This window comes from Artemia franciscana, chromosome 5 (genome assembly GCF_032884065.1).
Source record: "Artemia franciscana chromosome 5, ASM3288406v1, whole genome shotgun sequence".
In the NCBI taxonomy this organism is placed as follows: domain Eukaryota; kingdom Metazoa; phylum Arthropoda; class Branchiopoda; order Anostraca; family Artemiidae; genus Artemia; species Artemia franciscana.
The window spans coordinates 32,191,269-32,210,912 of NC_088867.1; the positions used below are offsets into that span (position 1 = coordinate 32,191,269).

Below are 19,644 nucleotides of genomic sequence, written 5' to 3' on the forward strand. Positions count from 1 at the left end.
TAGGGTTTGTGAAGGATTATCTGCGTGCAACAGTGGGAAATGACAGACGCAGTGATCTCATGATCATGGCCGTTGAAAAAGAGGAAAAATTGGATTCGGACATATTAGTCGACGATTTGTCCAAACAGCGAAATTGCCGCTACCCCCTGTTTTGAGCAAGTTTGCTCAATCTTGTTCCGGTTTTTGTGTCTTCATTAAAAAATGTGGGAAAATCCTTGCCCCACTTCTACTATTTTGTGAATTGGCTCCACTAATAGTCCAACAGATTGGTATCTTTTATTGGGCCTTCTTCTACTTGGCACATTTTATGCTAATGAAAAATATTGCCTGAATACAACGGCTTTTATACAATGTATAAAGTGATTACAATATTAGCATTTATCTTTTTGGCTCTTTTAATGCATTTGAATGTGACGTTATTGATATGAAAAGGGTTTTTCCAAAGTTAAGGCTCCAATAGTGAGCTGACCATCAAAATATTGTCATGCCCCAAAGGTGGGGCATGCGCCCCACCGTTGGGAATCACGGCTCTAAGGCGTTGCTGGGTTATGCTGATATACCTTTTTGATAATCCACATGTACATAATGTGTTTTGGTTTAGTTTGACACTGCCCTCAAAATCCCCTGAAAAGTTTGTTTCAATACCCTTAGCATTAGCAATAGTAGTAATTACAGCAGTAGTAGTCGTAGGGGCAGTAGTAGTAATAGCAGTAATTGAAGAAGTGGTAGTAGTAGTAGTATTATGCACATAACGCTTTTTTATTAGTTAAAAATTCCCTTCGTCATGCCCTAAAAATTTCTACTTAATACCCTAAACCGTTTCTGAGATATTGATGATACGCCCTTTTGTCAACCTGCATGTACATAGTCCGTTTGGATTTAGTTCAGTATACTCCTCATCAATCCCTAAAAATTTCACCTTAATACCCTTAGCCTTAATATTACTAGTACCGGTAGCAGAATCATTAGTTTTACTACTGCTAGTAGTAGTAGTATGCACATAGTGCCTTTTTATTTGTTCAACATTTCTCTCAATATACCTTGAAAGTTTGAAAACTGTTCTTTAGATATTGCTGATACGCCCTTTCGACTGCCCGCATACACATAGTGTTTTCTTATTTAATTCAATATCCCCTTAAACATTTTCTGAAGGTTCTGCCTTAATAGCCTTAGCAGTAGCAGCAGTAGTTGTAGTAGCAGTAGTAGTTGCTCAGTATTCCCTGAGAATTTTGCCTTAATACCCTTAGTCTTAGTTGTAGAAGCAGTAGTAGTGGTAGTAGTAGTTGTACTTCGCACATGTTGCCTTAGGCCAGTTGAACATCCCTCTCATCACACCCTGAAAGTTTCAACATAATAACCCAAGGCGTTCCCGAGATATTTCTGAAACGCCTTTTGACAACCTGTATGCACATAGTGTGTTCTGGTTTAGTTCAATTTCCCCTCAATATTCCCTTTAATCTTTACCTTCAACACCCTTAGCCTTAGTAGTAGTAGTAGCAGTCGTAGCATTAATAATAATAGTCGTAGTAATAGCAGTACTAATAATAGCATTAGAAATAGCAGTAGTAGTAGTGTCGCAGTAGTAGTAGTAGTAGTAGTAGTAGTAGTGCACATAGTATCGTTTGATTAGTTCAACATCCTTCTCAACATGCCCTGTAAGTTTCAATCTAATACTCTGTGTCGTTTTTTTAGATATTGCTGATATGCTCTTTTGGCAACCTGCATACACATATTTTAATTTAGGTCAGCTTTCCCTCAACATTCCCTAAAATTTTCACCTTAATACACAGTCCTAGTAGCAGAAGTATGCTTAAAAGTAGTAGTAGTCCTAACAGTGGTAGTGGTAAAAGTAGTTGTAGCGTAAGGCATACTACCTTTAGGCCAGTTGAACATTCCCCTCATCATGCCCATGAAAATTTCTACATAATACTCTAAGCTGTTCCTAAGGTATTCCTTATAAGCCCTTTTGACAACTTGTTTGAGAGTTTAATAGTTTAAGTAGTCGTGTTGGTAGTAATAGCAGTAGCAGTAGAAGTAATAGTAGCAGCAGTATTAGTAGTAGAAGCATGCGCATATTTTCTTTTGGTCTGTTGAACGTCCACCCCCCTCCATCAGGCTCTGAAAGTTTCAACCTAATGCCCTAAGCCTATCCTGAAGTATTGCTAATACGCTCTTTTGACAGCTTGCATGCGCATAGTGTGTTTTTATCTAGTTCGAATTCCTCTCAAGATCCATAAGCCGTTCCTGAGATGTTGCTGATACGCCATTTTGACAATTTGCATGCACATAGTGTTTTTTGATTCAGTTCAACACTCCTGTCAACATTTCCTGAAAGCTTCATCTTTTACCCTTAGCCTTTTTTGAGCCCAGGGTCAAACTTATCTCCGTTTCTCGACATCAAATTATATATTTAAATTATGTTCAAATTGCTAAGGGTTTGGGGGGTCATTTCGTTCCCAAAGGCAGAGCTAGTGGACCTTTCAACTATGCTAAACAAAATGTCTATCTTAATGCTTAGACTGGATGTCTTTAGAAGTTGACGGAAAAAGAGGGCGTTGGAGGGAGGCTGGTTGCCCTGTAGTAACTTTTGACCCATAAAAAGGGCACTAGAACTTTCAATTTGTAATTGAATAAGTCCCCTTCAACGTTTCTATGACAACTCCTTCCACGTGAAGTGGCTTGCTGAAAAGAAAAAAAAAACAAGCAAATGTGTCACAATAGAACACAGTAAATAAATTTCGAAATAAAACCAAACAAACAAAAATCAACATTACCACTTACATTCAAAATAAGTCCCGATGCAAATTAGCGTGTTTGGGACGATCCAAAAAAAACGGCCAAAACTTCTTATTTTACCCTCATCTTCCACCCCTACTAAACCATTAATCAGTATTTCGAAAATTAATATTTTTATATGGAACTTGAATACATTCCGCACTCTACACTATAACTCATCGTAATTCCTGACATGCACCAACACTCACCCAATCCAGTGAATGAGTCTATTTCTCGTTTAACTTATCCGGCCTATGGTAAGCAATTTTCGTTATTGCTCTCTGTTCGTCTCTGTTCTCAATTTTCGTCTTTTAATCGATTCACAAGTGAAAGTACCAACAATTGATATGTTTTTCGCTTCTTTCTAGACTGGACGAAGAAAGAAACATCATAGTTAGTCCATCAGAGCCGGAATTTTATCAGTATGTATTCGATGAAAACGTCACTGCTGTGCTTGTCAATGTTACTTCTCCAGACGATCTTTGTATGACTGTATCTGTGCAAAATTTAACTGTAAGATTCATTCAGTTTCTCCGCATTTTTGTCTCTTGTGAACTTCTCGTGTTAAATACTGAAAGATTAATATAGCTATTGATGTCAAAAAAATGTCGGAATATGTTGCATTTAGTAGGAGTTTGATATTCCATATTATGGAGTAATTTGATAATATGCATGCTTGACTGCATGTTGTTTAGTGGACAGACCTGTAATAAGAGTGGTGGGCCTTTGGGCCTATTCTCCTCTCCCCTAAAAATTGAGCTATCAACAGCTTTTTCTTTGGTTTCTTATATACTCCTTGTCATTCGCCTACTTTTGGCACTTCTTTTGGCTAATGTTTATTTCAGGGCAGAAATCAGATAGAATATACCGTGATATTTTTGATTCAATGATCTTTCCAAACATAAAAGTTGCTGCTGTCGCAATTGTGTCATGCCAAATAATTAGGTCAGATAAAGCCCTATCCTATATATAAAGTTTCTGGATTTTTTTTTCTTTTAATTGGCTTTATTTGGGATTATGAACAAACTGCTGATAAAAAATAAGTACAAAGAATAATGGAATACTCACAAAAGTAGCAATTTTTTGTATAACCTAGGGCTATACATGACCTTATTAAGGGGGGGGGGTCTAAGACGTGATTGCGACGACAGTGATTTTATTTGGAAAGAACATCGAATGGAGGATTTAATAGTACATTTCTTTTTTTCTTATCTGATATCTGTTCTGTAATAAACCTTAATGAAACTAAAACCTATGAAAGATGCTATGTAAAAATTTCAGCTTTTTTCCTAAAAAAATTATTTTCTATGTAAACCTTCATAAGTTTGAAAATGCGCGTTCCACTTCAATCAGCCGCTGCCCCTGATCACGTCTTGGACACAATATTTTATAAACTCAAAAACCTAATAGACCATAATATACTATTTGATAGACTTTTATTTGAGTTTCAAGTTAATTCTTATTTAACTAGAATAATTTTATCAATTTTTTTTTTTGTAAAACCCGAAGAGCGTAATCCCTTTACTTTTCTTAAGACCTTCATCCAATTACAATTTTGTCCCCTATAAAACATTTCCAGGCCTTATTTTATTTCTAATAAGAATTAATAACCTGGACGGTGACTTTTTGAATTATTGGATCTTTTTTCATTTAACTCTCCTATATGTATGTTGTAAAATTTATAAACTGGCTCTATTTTAATAAATTTTAAATTGACATCTATTTTAATAGATGTCAGATGAACCCATTACAAGCAATATGACCTTCAATCCTTCAAAGCCTCTAATTTTGTCAGTACATTTTATAAAAAACTTATCTAATTTTGCTTCCTCTATCTCCTCCTCGGTGCTGAAATATCGTTTATATCTGTGAAACTGTTGGGGGATTATAATTTAAATTGAGTTAAAATGCGAATTAGTGGTTTGAAGCGTTGCGTTACCGTCCTGGAAAATAATGAATTTAAGATCTAGTACAATCTATACATATGGACAACTTTAATGTTAAAAGGTTTGGTAGACGCTATTATCTACTAGGTGGACTAAGATCCTCGTGCAGTTATTTGATGCGTTTTAATATCTTCTCGTGTAAACATGTGAACAAAAGTTATCCTTTTTTCTGTAAAAGGACTCTTCCGAAACAATCTTCCAATTATTGCAAAGAGAACAATTTCGCAGTGTTTTTTCTTACAGTTCTATCTCTTTGTGTCCAGTAAAAGATGGAGTCAGTTTTCACTATTGTTGTTTGAACAAAAGAATAGTGTTTCAAAAAATTGTCTTTTTACATTGCTTCGATTTTTCAGTGTCCATCATTTGGGAGGGATGAGGAAATGCGGTATGACAGCATTAGGCAGACAGCTTTAGACAGAAGTGGTTTAACTATTACCGTAAGTGATAATTGCTTCTAGTTTTCTTTTAAACGTTGAATCTCTGCAGACACATTGTAAAAACATACAGGCTCGTTACCTCTCTTTTTCTAAATATTATTTTTATCTTTCTTATTTTACCTGAGCCCACTGTTGTTTTCAAAACCTTCTGCAGGTAAATTTTTAAGCTTTGTGTTTTTCAATTAGTCACTTCTGTTTTTTCCTGATGATTTTTAAACTTACAGTCATAAGACCTAGAGCCAAGAGACAGTCAATGCACAAAACACTGTAATTTGGCAAGCCTCTTCCCCTAAAAAATGTGGCTAAAAAAGGACTCAAAATTCGTTTCTCGATAGGCTCAAAGCGTGTGTATTTAAGTCTTTGGGCTTGGGGAACGCATGTGTAGAGTTACAAAGAAGAAAAAGATTGGTCAGCCCTCAAAAGAACACTGCCCAACTTAGGTCTAGAAAAGGACCAAACAGGGATTTTCCCAAGCCGCTTCTTATGGATTGTTTTTTTTTTAGCAACTTGGTATGGGAGTCAATCGATTGGAGATTGAAAGCTGTTACCCTCTTACGAAGGCTGAAAGTGACTCGAGGGCAACCAGCCTCCCTCCAATGCTCATTTTTGCTAGCCCTCCCCCAAATCCCAACGACATTGAATCAAATTTTGAGACATTCCATTTGGTTAAAAATGTTGAAAGGTATATAGTTATGCCTCCAGAATTAACCTCACCCGCCAATCCTAGAAAAATGGTCGTAAATACCTTAAATTAGCCATTGTTCACAGATAGACTTTAGCAGAAAATGCGACCATCCTTGGTTTTGGTTTTCCGATCAGCTAGGAGCTCTTACGGGTCGTTCACTATGCGAATATTCCCAGAGTTTCCCAAGGGTATACTCTTGAGATGCTAAACGTGCATAAGTAAATAAAAAAAAAACGTTAGCTGCATCCGAGTTTTCAAATCATTTGCAATATCTCGGGAATGGCTTTGGAGATTGAGTCGAAGCTCTCTGGGGCTCTTGGGGGGAGTTCAATGGAATTCAAGTTCTGACTTAGAGGAGAGGCCAGAGATTTCTGTTTGTTTTAAGTTTGAATTATTTTCTTACTTTATTCTTACTCGTCTTTGGTTTTGTTATGGCTCTGTACTTTTCCTCGAAAAACTTTTTTTGGAAATGTTTTTTTTTTAATCAGACTAATAAGAACCATTAAGGAAGAAAAATAAAAGTATTTCACATTTAGAGAAAATTGAAAAGAGGAGATTAGAACAACAAAAGTACAAACACTGTTTAAATGCAAAAAAAAACTGTTAAAATGATTATGTATAGATTAAAAATTTGGAATTTTTATATTAATGTTGAAGTAAATGTCTGCCTCTCTAAATGTGGCCAGCGGATAAAGAAAAAAAGCTTATTTTGTAAACATTTCCAAAAACGGGTGAGTGGACTCTTAGGAGCGCAGATACTAAATTTCTTTTTTATTAAGAAGATCTTTAAGTATGCTTTGGGAACGTGTTATTAGCGGTTTGAATGGTAATTAGAATATAGGAGGTGCCTTTAAATGTAAATTTAAAGTAAAGCTTTTCTTTCAAAAGTAAAGAGCAAATTGAAAGCTAAAAACAAGTAGAAAATAGCTAGTTTATGTCAGCAAACCTAAAAGGAGTAATATTTAATATACATAAAGAACGAATAGACATGATTTGAAACGGTGAGTAACGATGCAACCAAAATAAACGAACAAAATTTCTACAAACGAGGTCAGTGTTATCGCTCCTCCAATTTCCAAAAGATAGGTTACTGTTTGTCCTTTACTAAAGTTAAATATGCTGTTTTAATTGAATTTGTCTTAATTTGTCTTGGCAGATTGAAAGCATTACAAGTTCGCCAAGTCCTATTTGTCTGGGCCGATCCAAGATATTCCTAGTCGCTCCATTTAGTCTACACTGATTGAAAATCTTTTCCCGACGGTGACTTCTTTGGGTCATTAAAGACTTTTTTTTCTTTTTTTTTTAGACTTGACTTTATTAAACAAGAAATGATATACATAAAAAATAGAAAAATATACATAAAAGTATTCTAAATCTAGTAACTCCTTTGATCTCCGCTGATCAAGCATATTCTAAGTACGGTAAGACCTATGGGTCTGGGTAGACCCTGTATTGGGCCTGTTTCGACACAAAATATCGGTCGACTATGAAATTTGGGATTCTATATCTACTTAGTCTTTCCTAGTCAATCTTTGCTAATTCAACTTGATTGTATTGATTATGACATTAGGGAATCCAGAATTTTATCGTGTTTTTAGTAACAGATATTGTGTGCATATGGGTAGATAGGGCTTCTTGACGTTTAGTATGTGAAACACACTCTGCTATATGGATTTTTCCTATCCTAAAAACTACTCACGCTACTAGATCAATAGCACGGCTTCTGAACGAGGGAATAGATTGTAGATGTTGAAATACCAATAACCTACGGAAAGATACTTCTTTTTGCTTTGCGCAAAGGTCAGCTTTGTCATTTTTTGAAAAACATTCATCTTAGTGGGCTGAACTCTGTGGAATATGTTTGTCATTCATTAGCTCTAGTATTCTTACTAGGAAGTAACTATGATTTAATGTTATATTCGTCGATTGCGGTTTTTTTTAAATTGCAGCAAGGTCAGCTCTGCTAGTTTTTGAAGAGAATTCACGTGGGTATATTGAACTGAGTGAAACACGTGTATTGTACGTCAGCCATAGTAATCTTGATAGGCTTCTGGGATGCTAGTGTTTATTGTAATATATTTAAAGATCTTGCATGTCTATATATATATATATATATATATATATATATATATATATATATATATATATATATATATATATATATATATATATATATAAAATCGATTATTTGTGGTTTTCAGTGTCCTTTGGAAATTAGGCTGAACCATCAAGTTAGCAATGTGAAAATCTTGCAGAATAATATAGATCCATGATGATAAACATAGGCTATAGAAATTCCATCTGAAAAAAGACATAAAAACAAGAAACAGAAAATTCAACTATGAAGGAAGTAAGGATTTTGCCATATGAGAGCCGAAACACTCACCTCCCGATCGTATAGTGATTAATGCGAACGCTGGATGACAGAAAGTGGGGGCAAAAGTTCCTAGTTGCTATTGGCAACACGTGAAGATATTGGAGGGAGGTGACAAAGGCAAATGTATATTCTTGAGGGCTGAAGTTCCGACCTGCCAAGCTGCGGGAGGTGTCGTAAGCCAAAGAAGCGTAATTTTTGCTAGCAGAATCTATTTGCTTTGGCCAGTATATTTGTGTAAATCGAGCTTTTCAATCTTGAATCCATCTATAGGCATAATAAGGTATGAATTTTCTTTTATAGCCATACACGGATAAATGGTTATGTTTTTTTTTTTTTTTTCCAGAAAGAGAAATTTCCAAATGGATTCTACTTGGTATTTTCTGTAAAGGCTGATGATTATGAATGCAGTGGAAAAAAGGACCAGCAAGTATACATGAGAAGAAAGCGTATAATGTTCAGAATAACTGAGAAATTAAAACCTAGTCAGTTTTACACTGCAACGCTGGGAGTTATTGGAATCTTTATGTTGTTTTATATTCTTGGAGTATTCATTTGGATTGTGCATTGTATTACGTAAGTTGGATTTCAACCCTTTATTTCAGTCAGCACTGTATTATGCAGTATTTTCCTGCAGTTTCCATTCTCTACTTTATACATTATTTTTGTGGTCATTATTTCGGCGGTGCTGTACTGTTGATAAAGCTATTAGCTTTCAAACTGTATCAGAGCTATGGGTCGATTTTTTTGCAGTTTTATATATCCTTTGAGGAAAGCAGTATTGAAGTATAAGTACTGTACGCAGGTGTGATACCTTTTTAAGGAAGCTTTTAAGTAAAATACTTTTCTTTTGTTTAAGTTTTATATATGGTTTAATTTTATCTCTGCTTTAATATGCGGATAAAGGAAAAATTTAAATTGAGCGTTGATTAAAATCCATCGCAAGATACTTGATTTAAATTAAGAAGTTTCTTAAATTAAGTTACTGTTATTCTCAAGGAAAAGGTTGTGATCTAATATTGTTATGAACAAACACTTCCTGTTCTTTATCTATGAATTTTTATAGGAGTGAAAAATGCTATTTGATAATTCTCTCAGCATGTGTTTACTCATCTCGCAGCTTTTTTGTGTAGAAAATTCCCTTTTTATATCTTCTAAAGAGATAGCTAGTGTAAAATTTCCTTGCCAGGTTGAAAAGAAGGAATTTGTATTTGATTAGGGGAGTCTATTCGCGAAAATATGTGTTGGGGGCAATTTTTTTAATCTAGGGGGACAACTCTGTTGTTTTATCGATTATTTTCATTAAAATGCCAAAAATAGTTTTCAGTAAAAGTACCAAAATAAGTATTTTCTCTAATCAAGCCCGCTCTCTCCCCTCACTTGACATGCCTGAAATTGATGGCTGTTGTTAATTCTATTACCGTATAGTAGTTTATAGTGTCGTACCATAGTAGATTATAGTAGTAGTATTTTCAGAGAGGTCAATTTTAGCTCCTTGATTTATCAACTAGCTAAGCTGTAAGCTAGTAAAGAGAGTACTAGGGTCCATCGCAAACAGGACATCATTGTAAAAAACCAAAAACCAGAGGTTTACACTCCCAGAGGTTTACCTTTAAAGCAAAGAAAATCACAGTTTTGTAATTGGGTGCTCTGGTATGTCCCTTTTTCTTTCTTTCTTTTTTTGACACTACTATTTAGTTGCTGGAAGATTGCAGAGAGGCGGAGTGAGAGCGTTTGGAAGCTAAAATATACCATGAAAGCTACAGCATTGTCCCCTAAATATAGAGAAATATGATCAGATATCTTTTTTGCGCTAGTTGTGTAGATTTGCCTTGCATAGGCTGAGAAGTGAGAATTTTGCTTGTTTTAGGTTTCAGTTTTGCTCTTTACTTCCATGAGAAAAACTTTTTTTGTTAATAGCTTCCAGAAGAGCTATACTTTCCATAGCCTTCTGCAACGCATCAAAATGTGTAGATCCCAAATTTGATTCTATTTTGATAATTAGATTCAATTTCATTCTATAGAATCAAATATAATATTTGGATTCTCTTACATAGCTGCGCTTAATTTCACTGGTTAGTTGATCATTCTATCTGTTTTTTTGCAAACTGAAGTCAATATTTTGGTAAAATTGCGATGCTTTGCGATAGAATTGCTAGATAGAATAGATAGAATTGCGATAAAATTGCGATAGAATCAAATAGAATACTTTGATTCTCTTACATAGTTGCGCTTAATTTCACCGACTGGTTGACCATTCTATCTGTTGTTTTGCAAAGTGAAGCCAATATTTTGGTAAAATTGCGATGCTTTGCACTGAGATTTTAAAATCATTCTCCCAGGTTGTAAGTCAAATGCTATTTTCCTATAGCGGTGAAATGCGTATTAACAACAGACACGAGCAGATTCTTTGATGAAAAAATAAATGTGGCTTCATTGAAAGCTTTAACATGAATAGGCCAGACAAATTTGCATATTTTTTTTTTTTTTTAGCTTGATAAAAAATTAATTAGTGGGGACACCTCTAATTTTCAAAAGTAGTAATAAAACTATTTTTACAAGACGTAGAGCATTGTTAAGTAGCCTCTCGATTTGCCGAAAGATTCCAAAATTTTTGGCTGTGAATTTTTTTTATTATTATCAGTTTTCTTTAAAATTGGCCATTTAAGATATGCTTCTTTTACTATTTGTAAGGGTTGTACTAATCATACAGCTTTGATTTTTTTTTTGTCGTTTTGCAGATCTTATACCGATAAATAATCCCAAAGATTCTTAAGTTTGTAGTTATAAGATATGATTCTTAGCAATAATTTTTAATATCCAAGATTTACATGTTTCTCATTGGCTTAAGTTGGCGAGTTAGCTTAAGTCAACAGTCTTTAGATATTCTGGCACACCCCCCAAGGAGCAATTAAGCCAATGAGAAAGGAGTAAATCTCGTTTACGTTTGGAAAATCTTGTTCGCTTTTAACCAGGGAGATTCGCTTTAAGAGCAAATTTTTTTCTAGTTCTGGACCTGCCCCACCGTTAGAGCGAAGTTTATTAGAAGCAGAAGATAGCCAAAGATATGGAACAGCGTCATCACTTGATCGTCCCATTTTCCCCGTTAGAAGTTACGAAGGAAGATTAATTGATAGTTTCGGTAGCCGTCGCCATATTACCGCTTCTGGGTCTGTATCTGGCAACAACGAAATCGATTCGAAAGAATCTTCACTAAACGAAGAAGAGATCGATATGCTTGAAGATGCTTATCTTGATAAAGATGTCTTCAGGTAAATTACTCAACCCTCGCACTAACGAGGAATACTTTTCTTTTATTTTGTTTCATTTGTTTCAGTTAGGCTCAGAAAAAGAAACCTGTGTTTAGTCACCTGTCTCTGGTTGTATCTTTTATCTCACTATTGGGGAGTGCCATCTAAATTTTCTTAGGGAAAAGCTTATCTGTAAAAAAAAGTGAACACTTATTCTTTCAAGAAAAACTGAAACGAGATAGATTTCAAGTTTTGGGGAAAATTTTTACATTTTCAGTTGTTTGAATGTCTTTTCCTGCATTCTATTTTTGTATGCTGTTTGACCACTGTTATAGCGCACCAAATCTTATACTATTTGCATCCATCTAGTCGCTAAGAAAAATTTAATTTATGGAACTTTAATTTTTAGTTTCTTTCATGGGTGGGAAAGTATTTCCTAAGCTCCACCAGTATTGTAGTTCCAATGACCATACAATGTTCTGAGTAATATAGCCTAATATATTTCTAAGCGTACCTGGAAATGGGGGGCATTTTCACTTGAATTCAGCCAATGTTCACTGCCCCTTATCTCTCCAAAGAATTTCAAAAACTTCACTTTTTGGATTTCAGCAACTCCTCTCCCTTAAAAAAAGAAAATATCCCCAACTAAAAATTTGGCTATCTATTTATATTACTTGCTTTTGTTGCTGTTCCTTTTGTTAGGATCTTGGTAATTGCTGGTAAACTGATTTTAAAGGGTAGAATTTTGTACGCGGCTTTGTTTATATAAGTCCATGATATCTGTTGTATAGTTAACAATATTCCTTTAGAACAATCCAGTGTCCTTCGATATGGGGGTAAAACTGAGATTACAAATGGTAGCTCCTAATAGTATGCCATGTTTTGATTTTGCAAGCAAAATAAAGCACAGTGTTTAGTTTTCATTAACTTTCAAATATTTGCCTTAGGTACTTAAATGAGAGAAGAGAACCCTCCGCTTCATGGTGATCCTTGCCCCTTCTTTTCGAGCTCCTTTCCTCTATGAAGGGGTCCAGACCTGTTAATCTAGTTAAATGGCATGTCAAAAATTCCAACCATCTTCTCTCTCAGGCTATATTTTCAATGTTCAAGACATTTCAAGTTTTCAGTTAGATTTTCAGTTGTTTTCTTCAACGTTACAAGGTAGTAATCACTGTTCCTCTATACAAGTTTCTTTATATTGAGGAATTTTCTGTGGATTCTTTTGGGCTTCGGTCAGACTGACCGTATTTCAAACAGTAAGCTGTATGAAAAATATGCTTTCTACAGCTATACTGATCATGCTTTCTACAGCTATACTGAGAGAAAGGTTGAGATGGTTAGGACACGCTCTGCTGAGGAAGAGTGACAGATTGTCAGATCGCTCTTTCTGGCCAACCATCCAGGGCCAAACAAAAAGCAAATTGTCCCCTATTGTAGTGGGAAGAGGTCATAAGAAAGAATTAAAAAAAAAACGGACTTCATAGGAGTGTGTAACGATAAAAGTTTTGAATAAATTAGGATAGAGGAATAGTGTGCGCAACTGTATTGGCGTCAGGAGTCTTGGTGTTTCTTTTAGTTAGTAGTAGTAGCAAACAAATAATTATCAAAAGTTTTTACACTTATAAACAATAATAAAGTAGGTGGGTTACCATAGTGTTCCTACTCTTGTTCACTTCTACTTAATATGAGAATATCTATCTGGCTTTTAAAGTTACTTCTTTCTTTCTTCTGATTCATATTTTAAGCTAGTGAGTTATTAACCTACGACAATAGGATTTGCTAAGAAAGTGTCCAATCTGACGGTAAAGTTCCTTTTGTATACTAATTGGGTTTTCCTTCCTCTTGCTTTCATAGCTTGTTTTCATGGAATTATTGTTTCTTCATTCTTACTTGAAAATATTAATTGGGTTAGGAAATTGTCCAGGCTAATAGGAAGTTCCTTTTGTATACTAATCAGGTTTTGCCTTGCTCTTGTTTTTATGGCTTCTTTTCATAGAATCGTTGTTTCTTCTGTCTTAGCTGAAAAAATTGTTCATATATTAAGATTTACATTCATGATTCCTTATCGAAATAGTGTTTATATATATAGCTGGCACGTACGCAGGGCGGGGGGGGGGCCTTCGGGCCTGCCCCCCCCCACCCGAAATTTTGTGAAATGCTTAATTTCCCCATGGTTTCTTGGGATTTCTGGGAAAAGTAGGACATTTCTTAAGAATCTAGATACATGTGTGAAGCCTTTTTTGGGGGATTTTACAGCATGTAATTATCCGGTCAAGTCACTACCCAATTATTAACCCATTTTCTGTCTAACTTTTTACCCTCTTTGAAGTAATTAGCAATTGTATTGTTATTTTTTTTTTGTAAAGAAAGTTTGCTTTCCACAGCAAGATAGAATTATCCTTGATATTAGGGCGTTTATCCCCCCTTTTCAGGATAAAGTACAGCTTTTAATGGATCAATTATAGAAACTATCATTTTCAGTTAAAATCTACGTTTTTGCAGTAAAAGAACTACCTCCCACAGCACCCATACCGCACTGTTAACCCTAAAATTTGCCTTTCAGTGGGATATAATAGATTAATCTCTGGTTCTAAATCGCTATGAACATAACCTGAGCCCAAAACGCACTTTTGAGGCTTCAGTCTTCTTCCCATCCGCTACAATACTACAGATTAAAATTAATCTCTATTTTTCGATGTACGTGCTTTTTGCATTACTAAATAAAAAAAGTGCTACTTTATATCTGCTGTTTTGAAGGTTTTGCCCCCCCCCCGAAAAAAATTCCTGCGTACGTGCCTGATATGTATTGTGAAGCTTTTTCCCTTTCAGGACAAAAACGTTTCTCTACGTCTCTGACTTGGCTCGCAAGGACCATAAGTTTTTATCAAAACGGTTTTACTCATACATTTGGCAATTATTAACTCTGTCTACATTTTATGCTCTTCCAGTAATACAACTTGTCATTACTTATCAAAAGGTAAAATTTACTTACTAATTACTCGTTTACTGAATGAATGAAGGAATAACATTCTGTAAAACCACGTTTTCAAAAATGAAAAAGAATTTATCAAATTGCTTCTAAAATAGCTGATATAGCGAAAAGAGGTTTCATTTGCTAAGTTCGCTATCTGTTGTGGCTAATTAATGAAATTATTATTGAAGTACCCAGTGGTTGGAACGGTCCTTGTTGATAACTTACTTCTTTTTTGTTAATCTTTTTTACAAATAATAATTTTTTGAGTAAAATGTATATTTCCTTTAGAAGTATATCCCAAGTCCTAGGAGATATTTTTTTATTAAAAAAAATTATCGGTCCAAACACATCTAAGTGAGGGTGGTCTGTCCCATTAAATGATCGATTTTAGGTTTTATAAGATTTCTCCTATCTTCAAGTTTTTATGGGGAGGTTGAACCTAGAACCCATTCCCCCATTTGCGCTCTTGCTAGCCATATTGCTGGCAGAATTTCAGCTAATCAATAACACAGGCTATAATCTGTCTGCCCATTCAAAACAATTTGAGATTTATGCTGGCTTGAAAGTCTTTGGCAACTTTGGTCACTTTCATTCCTGACAAATGAAGTTCTAAGTGTGTAATGTGTAAAGTGCGGTTTTTGCTCCTCATGGGAACGATCTTCATCCGTTTAATGTTCATTTGAGCCTTCATGTGAAGACCATATTTTAGACTGAATTTATGTCTGTTACCAAGGCTAATTTCATCGGCAGCAGCCTTTACCATTGTCCTTTCATTGTTTGTAATAGTGTGACTATTAGTGAAGCCATTTCATTTTGAAAAATAAAATATTTGAATCACTGCAAGTGTGTCATTATCACTTTCTTTAGTTGTTATTGTCCTTGATTTTGATTAATTTAAAAAAAACTTTTTCCACATAACAAGTTTTTCAAGGAAAAGTAAAGAGCTCCATTAAGCCAAGAATGAGCAGAAATAAATTCAAATAATCTTCCAAGCACAAAACTACCACAAATCCCTATCAATAAATGAATGAAACTCAAAACTAGCAAAAATTACAATAAATAACCGAGTCAAACTTAAAAAAAGCAAAGTAAGAAAAGTTAAAACTTTTGAAATATATTTTGTTTTCAGTAAAGTAAGAAAAGTGAAAACGTTTGAAATATATTTTGTTTTCAGTAAAGTAAGAAAAGTGAAAATATTTGAAATATCTTTTGTTTTCAGTAAATTGCAAATTATGTTATGGTCTTGACAAGGTATGGAGGTTATCAGCCCTACTCATGTTAATTTTTGCTCATTTTGAGTTTGACTCGGCTAATTATTGTAATTTTTGCTCGTTTTGAGTTTCATTTATCTATTGATAACCATTTGCGGTAGTTTTACGTTTGGAGGATTATTTGACTTTATTTCTGCTCATTCTTGGCTTAATGGAGCTCTTAAGTTCTCTTTTAAAAACTTGTTTGTGGAAAAAAAATTTTTAATTAATTTCTGTTCGTTTTTTATTGACATCGTCTTTTTCATGAAAAAAAATTTACATCTTTTCAGTTTTTTCTATAAGAATCTATAGAGTGGGTTGCTGTTTGCATGTTGGAGAAACATTTTCAATAATTTTTAATCCTGGCACAAACAGTATTTTTTAATTTAATTTTATAGCTTCTGAAGTTGACCTGAAAAATAAAACTTTATATCATTCCCATAAGATTATATTTATGTTCTTTGACAACCTGGATACACTTACGCTCTTTTTATTTATTTAAATTGTAAGAGCAGATGTAGTAATAACAGTATCCTCAGAAGTTTCAACTTAATACCCTCAGTCGTTCTTGATATATCGCTGAGGTGTCTTATTGATAACCGTAAACACAATGTCTTTGGATTTATTTTAAAAGCAACATTTTGTTTAAATCATAATGGGCCAATTGCATAATTGTGGGGGCTCCACATGTCTAATATATCTAAATATAGTTGCTGAACCATTCTGTTGTGCTAAACGAAACGGCTGTCTCGGAATTTTGACTGAATGCGTTTGGGAAATGAATGGGTTTGAGAGAAGGGCTGCTTGCCCTCCAATCTCTTTTCACTCTTAAAAAGGGCAACAGAACTTTTAATTTTGAATCGAATTAGCTCTTTTAAAAGTTCCAGTGATATTACTAGCTATTATTGAGTGGTGGTATCTATGATATTGCTTATATGCCCCTTTGAAAACCTGTATCCATACAGTTTTTCGTTTAATTGAAACACCTAAACGATCCCTATAAGTTTCATCTTAATACCCTTACCGTCATTTGATACAGTAATTGTATTGGTAGTATTAAAAGTATACATTTAGTTCCTTCTGGATAGTTCAAACTCCCGCAAAACTTACCCTTAAAGGTCTAATTTAATAACATAAATTGTTCTTCAGATATTGCTTTGCTACCTTTTAGAAAGTCCACATGCTCAGAGTTTGCTTTGATTTGGTTCAACATCCGTCTAAATATTCCTTAAAAGCTTCACCTTAATACCCTTAGCTTGTGCAGTAGCTATAGTTTTAGCCGTATTAGTGGCATTAGTATGTACATAGCACCTTTGATTTCTTCAATATCCCCTTCAACATAGGCAGAAAGTTTCGGTTTAATCAACCATTCCTGAAGCATTTCTGAAGCATGCAGCCGATTGACAACCTGTAAGGGCATTGTGTGCTTCGAGTTAGTTCCGTATAGTTTCTATATTTCCCCAATGTTTCACCTTTATATCCTTGGTTTTAATGGTAGTAGCAGTAGTAGCAGTAAAATAAGTTGTTGTAACTTAAGTTTTAGTGGCAGTAGTAGTGATAGAAGTACTAATAAGTGACAGTAGCAGTAGTATGAAAAGCAGTAGCATTAGGATGTAAATATTTTCGTTGGTTAGTTCAACATCTCTCACAGCAAGCCCTGTTAGTCTCAACTTCACACACCAAACTGTTCCTAAGATATTGCAGTTACACCCTTCTGACAACCTGCATACAGAGGGCGTGTTCTGGTTCAGTTCATCTTCCAAAATTTCACCTTCATATCCTTAGGCATAGTTATAATATTATTAACAGTAGTATTAATGATATTACTAGTAAAAAAAATTGAATAGCGGTAGTACTACTAGCAGTAGTAGTATTAACATATTACCTTTTGGTCAGTAGAACATCCCTCTCATCGAGTCCTGGAAGTTTCAACTTAATGCAATTAGCCATTGCTATGACATTGCTGATATGTCCTTTTGATAACCTGTATGTTCATATACTTATTGAAATTTTCATATCAATGCTCTTAGCCCTACAAGCAGTTGCAATAGAAGTAATAGTAGTAAATATAGCAGTAACAGTAGTATTAGCAGTATTGTGCACATGTTGCTTTCTAGTGTGATAATCTTCCACTTTAAGTATTCACAGAAAGTTCTAACTTAATACCCAAATCAATTTTTGAGATACGCTATTTTGACAATGTGTATGCACATAGTGTCTTTGGATTTAGTTCAATTTCCCCTTAATATTGTAAATGGAGTAGTTTGGTAGTATTTGTGGTGGTAGTTGTAGTAGCATTGATAGCATACAAATATTGTCTTTTTGATCATCTCCCTTTTATTTCCTGAATTTCCAAATTAATATACTCAGTTATTCCTGGGTTGCACCCTTTTGACAATCCGTATACTCATAACTTGTTTCGATTTAGTTCAACTCTCCCCTCAACATTCTCTGAAAATCTCACCTGAATATCATTCGTCTTCTTGGAAAGTAAGTTCAGACATGCATACGTTTCTCAATAACATATACTATGTGTAAGCAGTGAATGAATTGCCTATCTTTCAGTCCTTGTCCTGAGGACCATGGGGAGGTTGACATCCCCGAAGACATAATTCCTTATCTTTTAACAATGCTGAACAAAAACAGATCTCTTATAATTTCGATCTAATATTTTTGGGGAATGAAAGGCTTAGGGGAGGGCTGATTGCCCTCCATTCACTTTTGACTCTTAAAAAGGGCACTAGAACTTCCGTCTTCCAGTCAAATGAGCTCCATCCGATCCACAGTTTATACGACTACCAGTTGTCCTGGGGACTATGGGGAGGTTGACATTCCCAAAGACGTAATTACTGGACCTTTCAACAAGGCTGAACAAAATAGCTCTTTTGAAATTTCGATCGAATATGTTTTGGGAAATGATAGGCTTTGGGGAGGGAGATGATTGCCCTCCATTAACTTTTGACTCTTAAAAAGAGCACTAAAACTTCCAACTTCCAATCAAATGAGCTCCATCCGATCCAAAGTTTATATGACTGCTCGTTCCACAATACCTTATATGCCCACGGCATAACTTACAACCCTTGCCAATGGGCTCCGGGGGATTTTGTCCACCCTAATGACATTGTTATTTGGGCTATTGTTTTGGACTATTGCTAGCAAACTGGCTATGTCACAATTTCAATTGGATGCGTTTTGGGAAAAGAGATGTCAGGGAGGGGGCCTAGTTGCTCTCCATCATTTTTGACTCTTAAAAAAAAAACTAGAACTATACCTTTCAAATCAAATGAGCCTCTTCTAAAGTTCACACGACCACCTCTTCCGTATAAACCTTATATGCCCCTGGGGTATAACTCACAACCTATACCCCCAGACTCTGGGGGATTACGTCCCCCTCGAATGCCTTATTATGTGATCTTTGGGCTATTTTTGAACAATTGGCTATCTCAAAATCTTCATTGGATGTATTTTTGGAAAACACGACATAGGGGGGAGAGGGGAGAGGGAGACTGGTGCCCCTGATCGCTTTGAATCTTAAAAAGGGAACTAGAACATTTGATTTCCGATCCAATGAGCTCCCTCCTGAGTTTTTATGACCACCCTTTCTTGAAGAATATTATATGCTCTCGGGGTATAACTTGAAACCCTTGCGCTAAGGGCTTTGGGGGGGGGGTGTCATCCTCAAAGCTATAATTTTCAGACCTTTCAACTACACTGAACAAAATGGCTATCTCAAAATTTGATTAGATGTGTTTTGGGAATTGATGGGTGTGGGGGGGGGCTGATTGCCCTCCAACAATGTTGACTATTAAAAAGGTATTTTCAATCTCCAATCGAATGAGCCTTTTTGAAGTTTCTACAACAACAAATCTCAAAATTTATATCAGATACATTTCAGGAAAATACGAGGTGTGGGGGGGGGGGCTATCCTCCCTCCGATCACTTTCAATCTAAA

At 35.1% G+C, this 19,644-nt stretch overlaps 1 protein-coding gene across 1 annotated transcript in view; it reads left to right on the forward strand.

Moving 5' to 3' along the window:
- The window catches only part of LOC136027718 (SID1 transmembrane family member 1-like), a 97,279-nt gene that overhangs the window by 48,463 nt on the left and 29,172 nt on the right, over window positions 1-19,644 (forward strand). Inside the window, exons 10-14 of the mRNA XM_065705172.1 lie at window positions 3,144-3,288; window positions 5,075-5,158; window positions 8,564-8,793; window positions 11,226-11,489; window positions 14,298-14,445. Of these exons, the coding sequence (XP_065561244.1) occupies window positions 3,144-3,288; window positions 5,075-5,158; window positions 8,564-8,793; window positions 11,226-11,489; window positions 14,298-14,445 (871 nt within the window). The remainder of the gene's footprint in view (window positions 1-3,143; window positions 3,289-5,074; window positions 5,159-8,563; window positions 8,794-11,225; window positions 11,490-14,297; window positions 14,446-19,644) is intronic.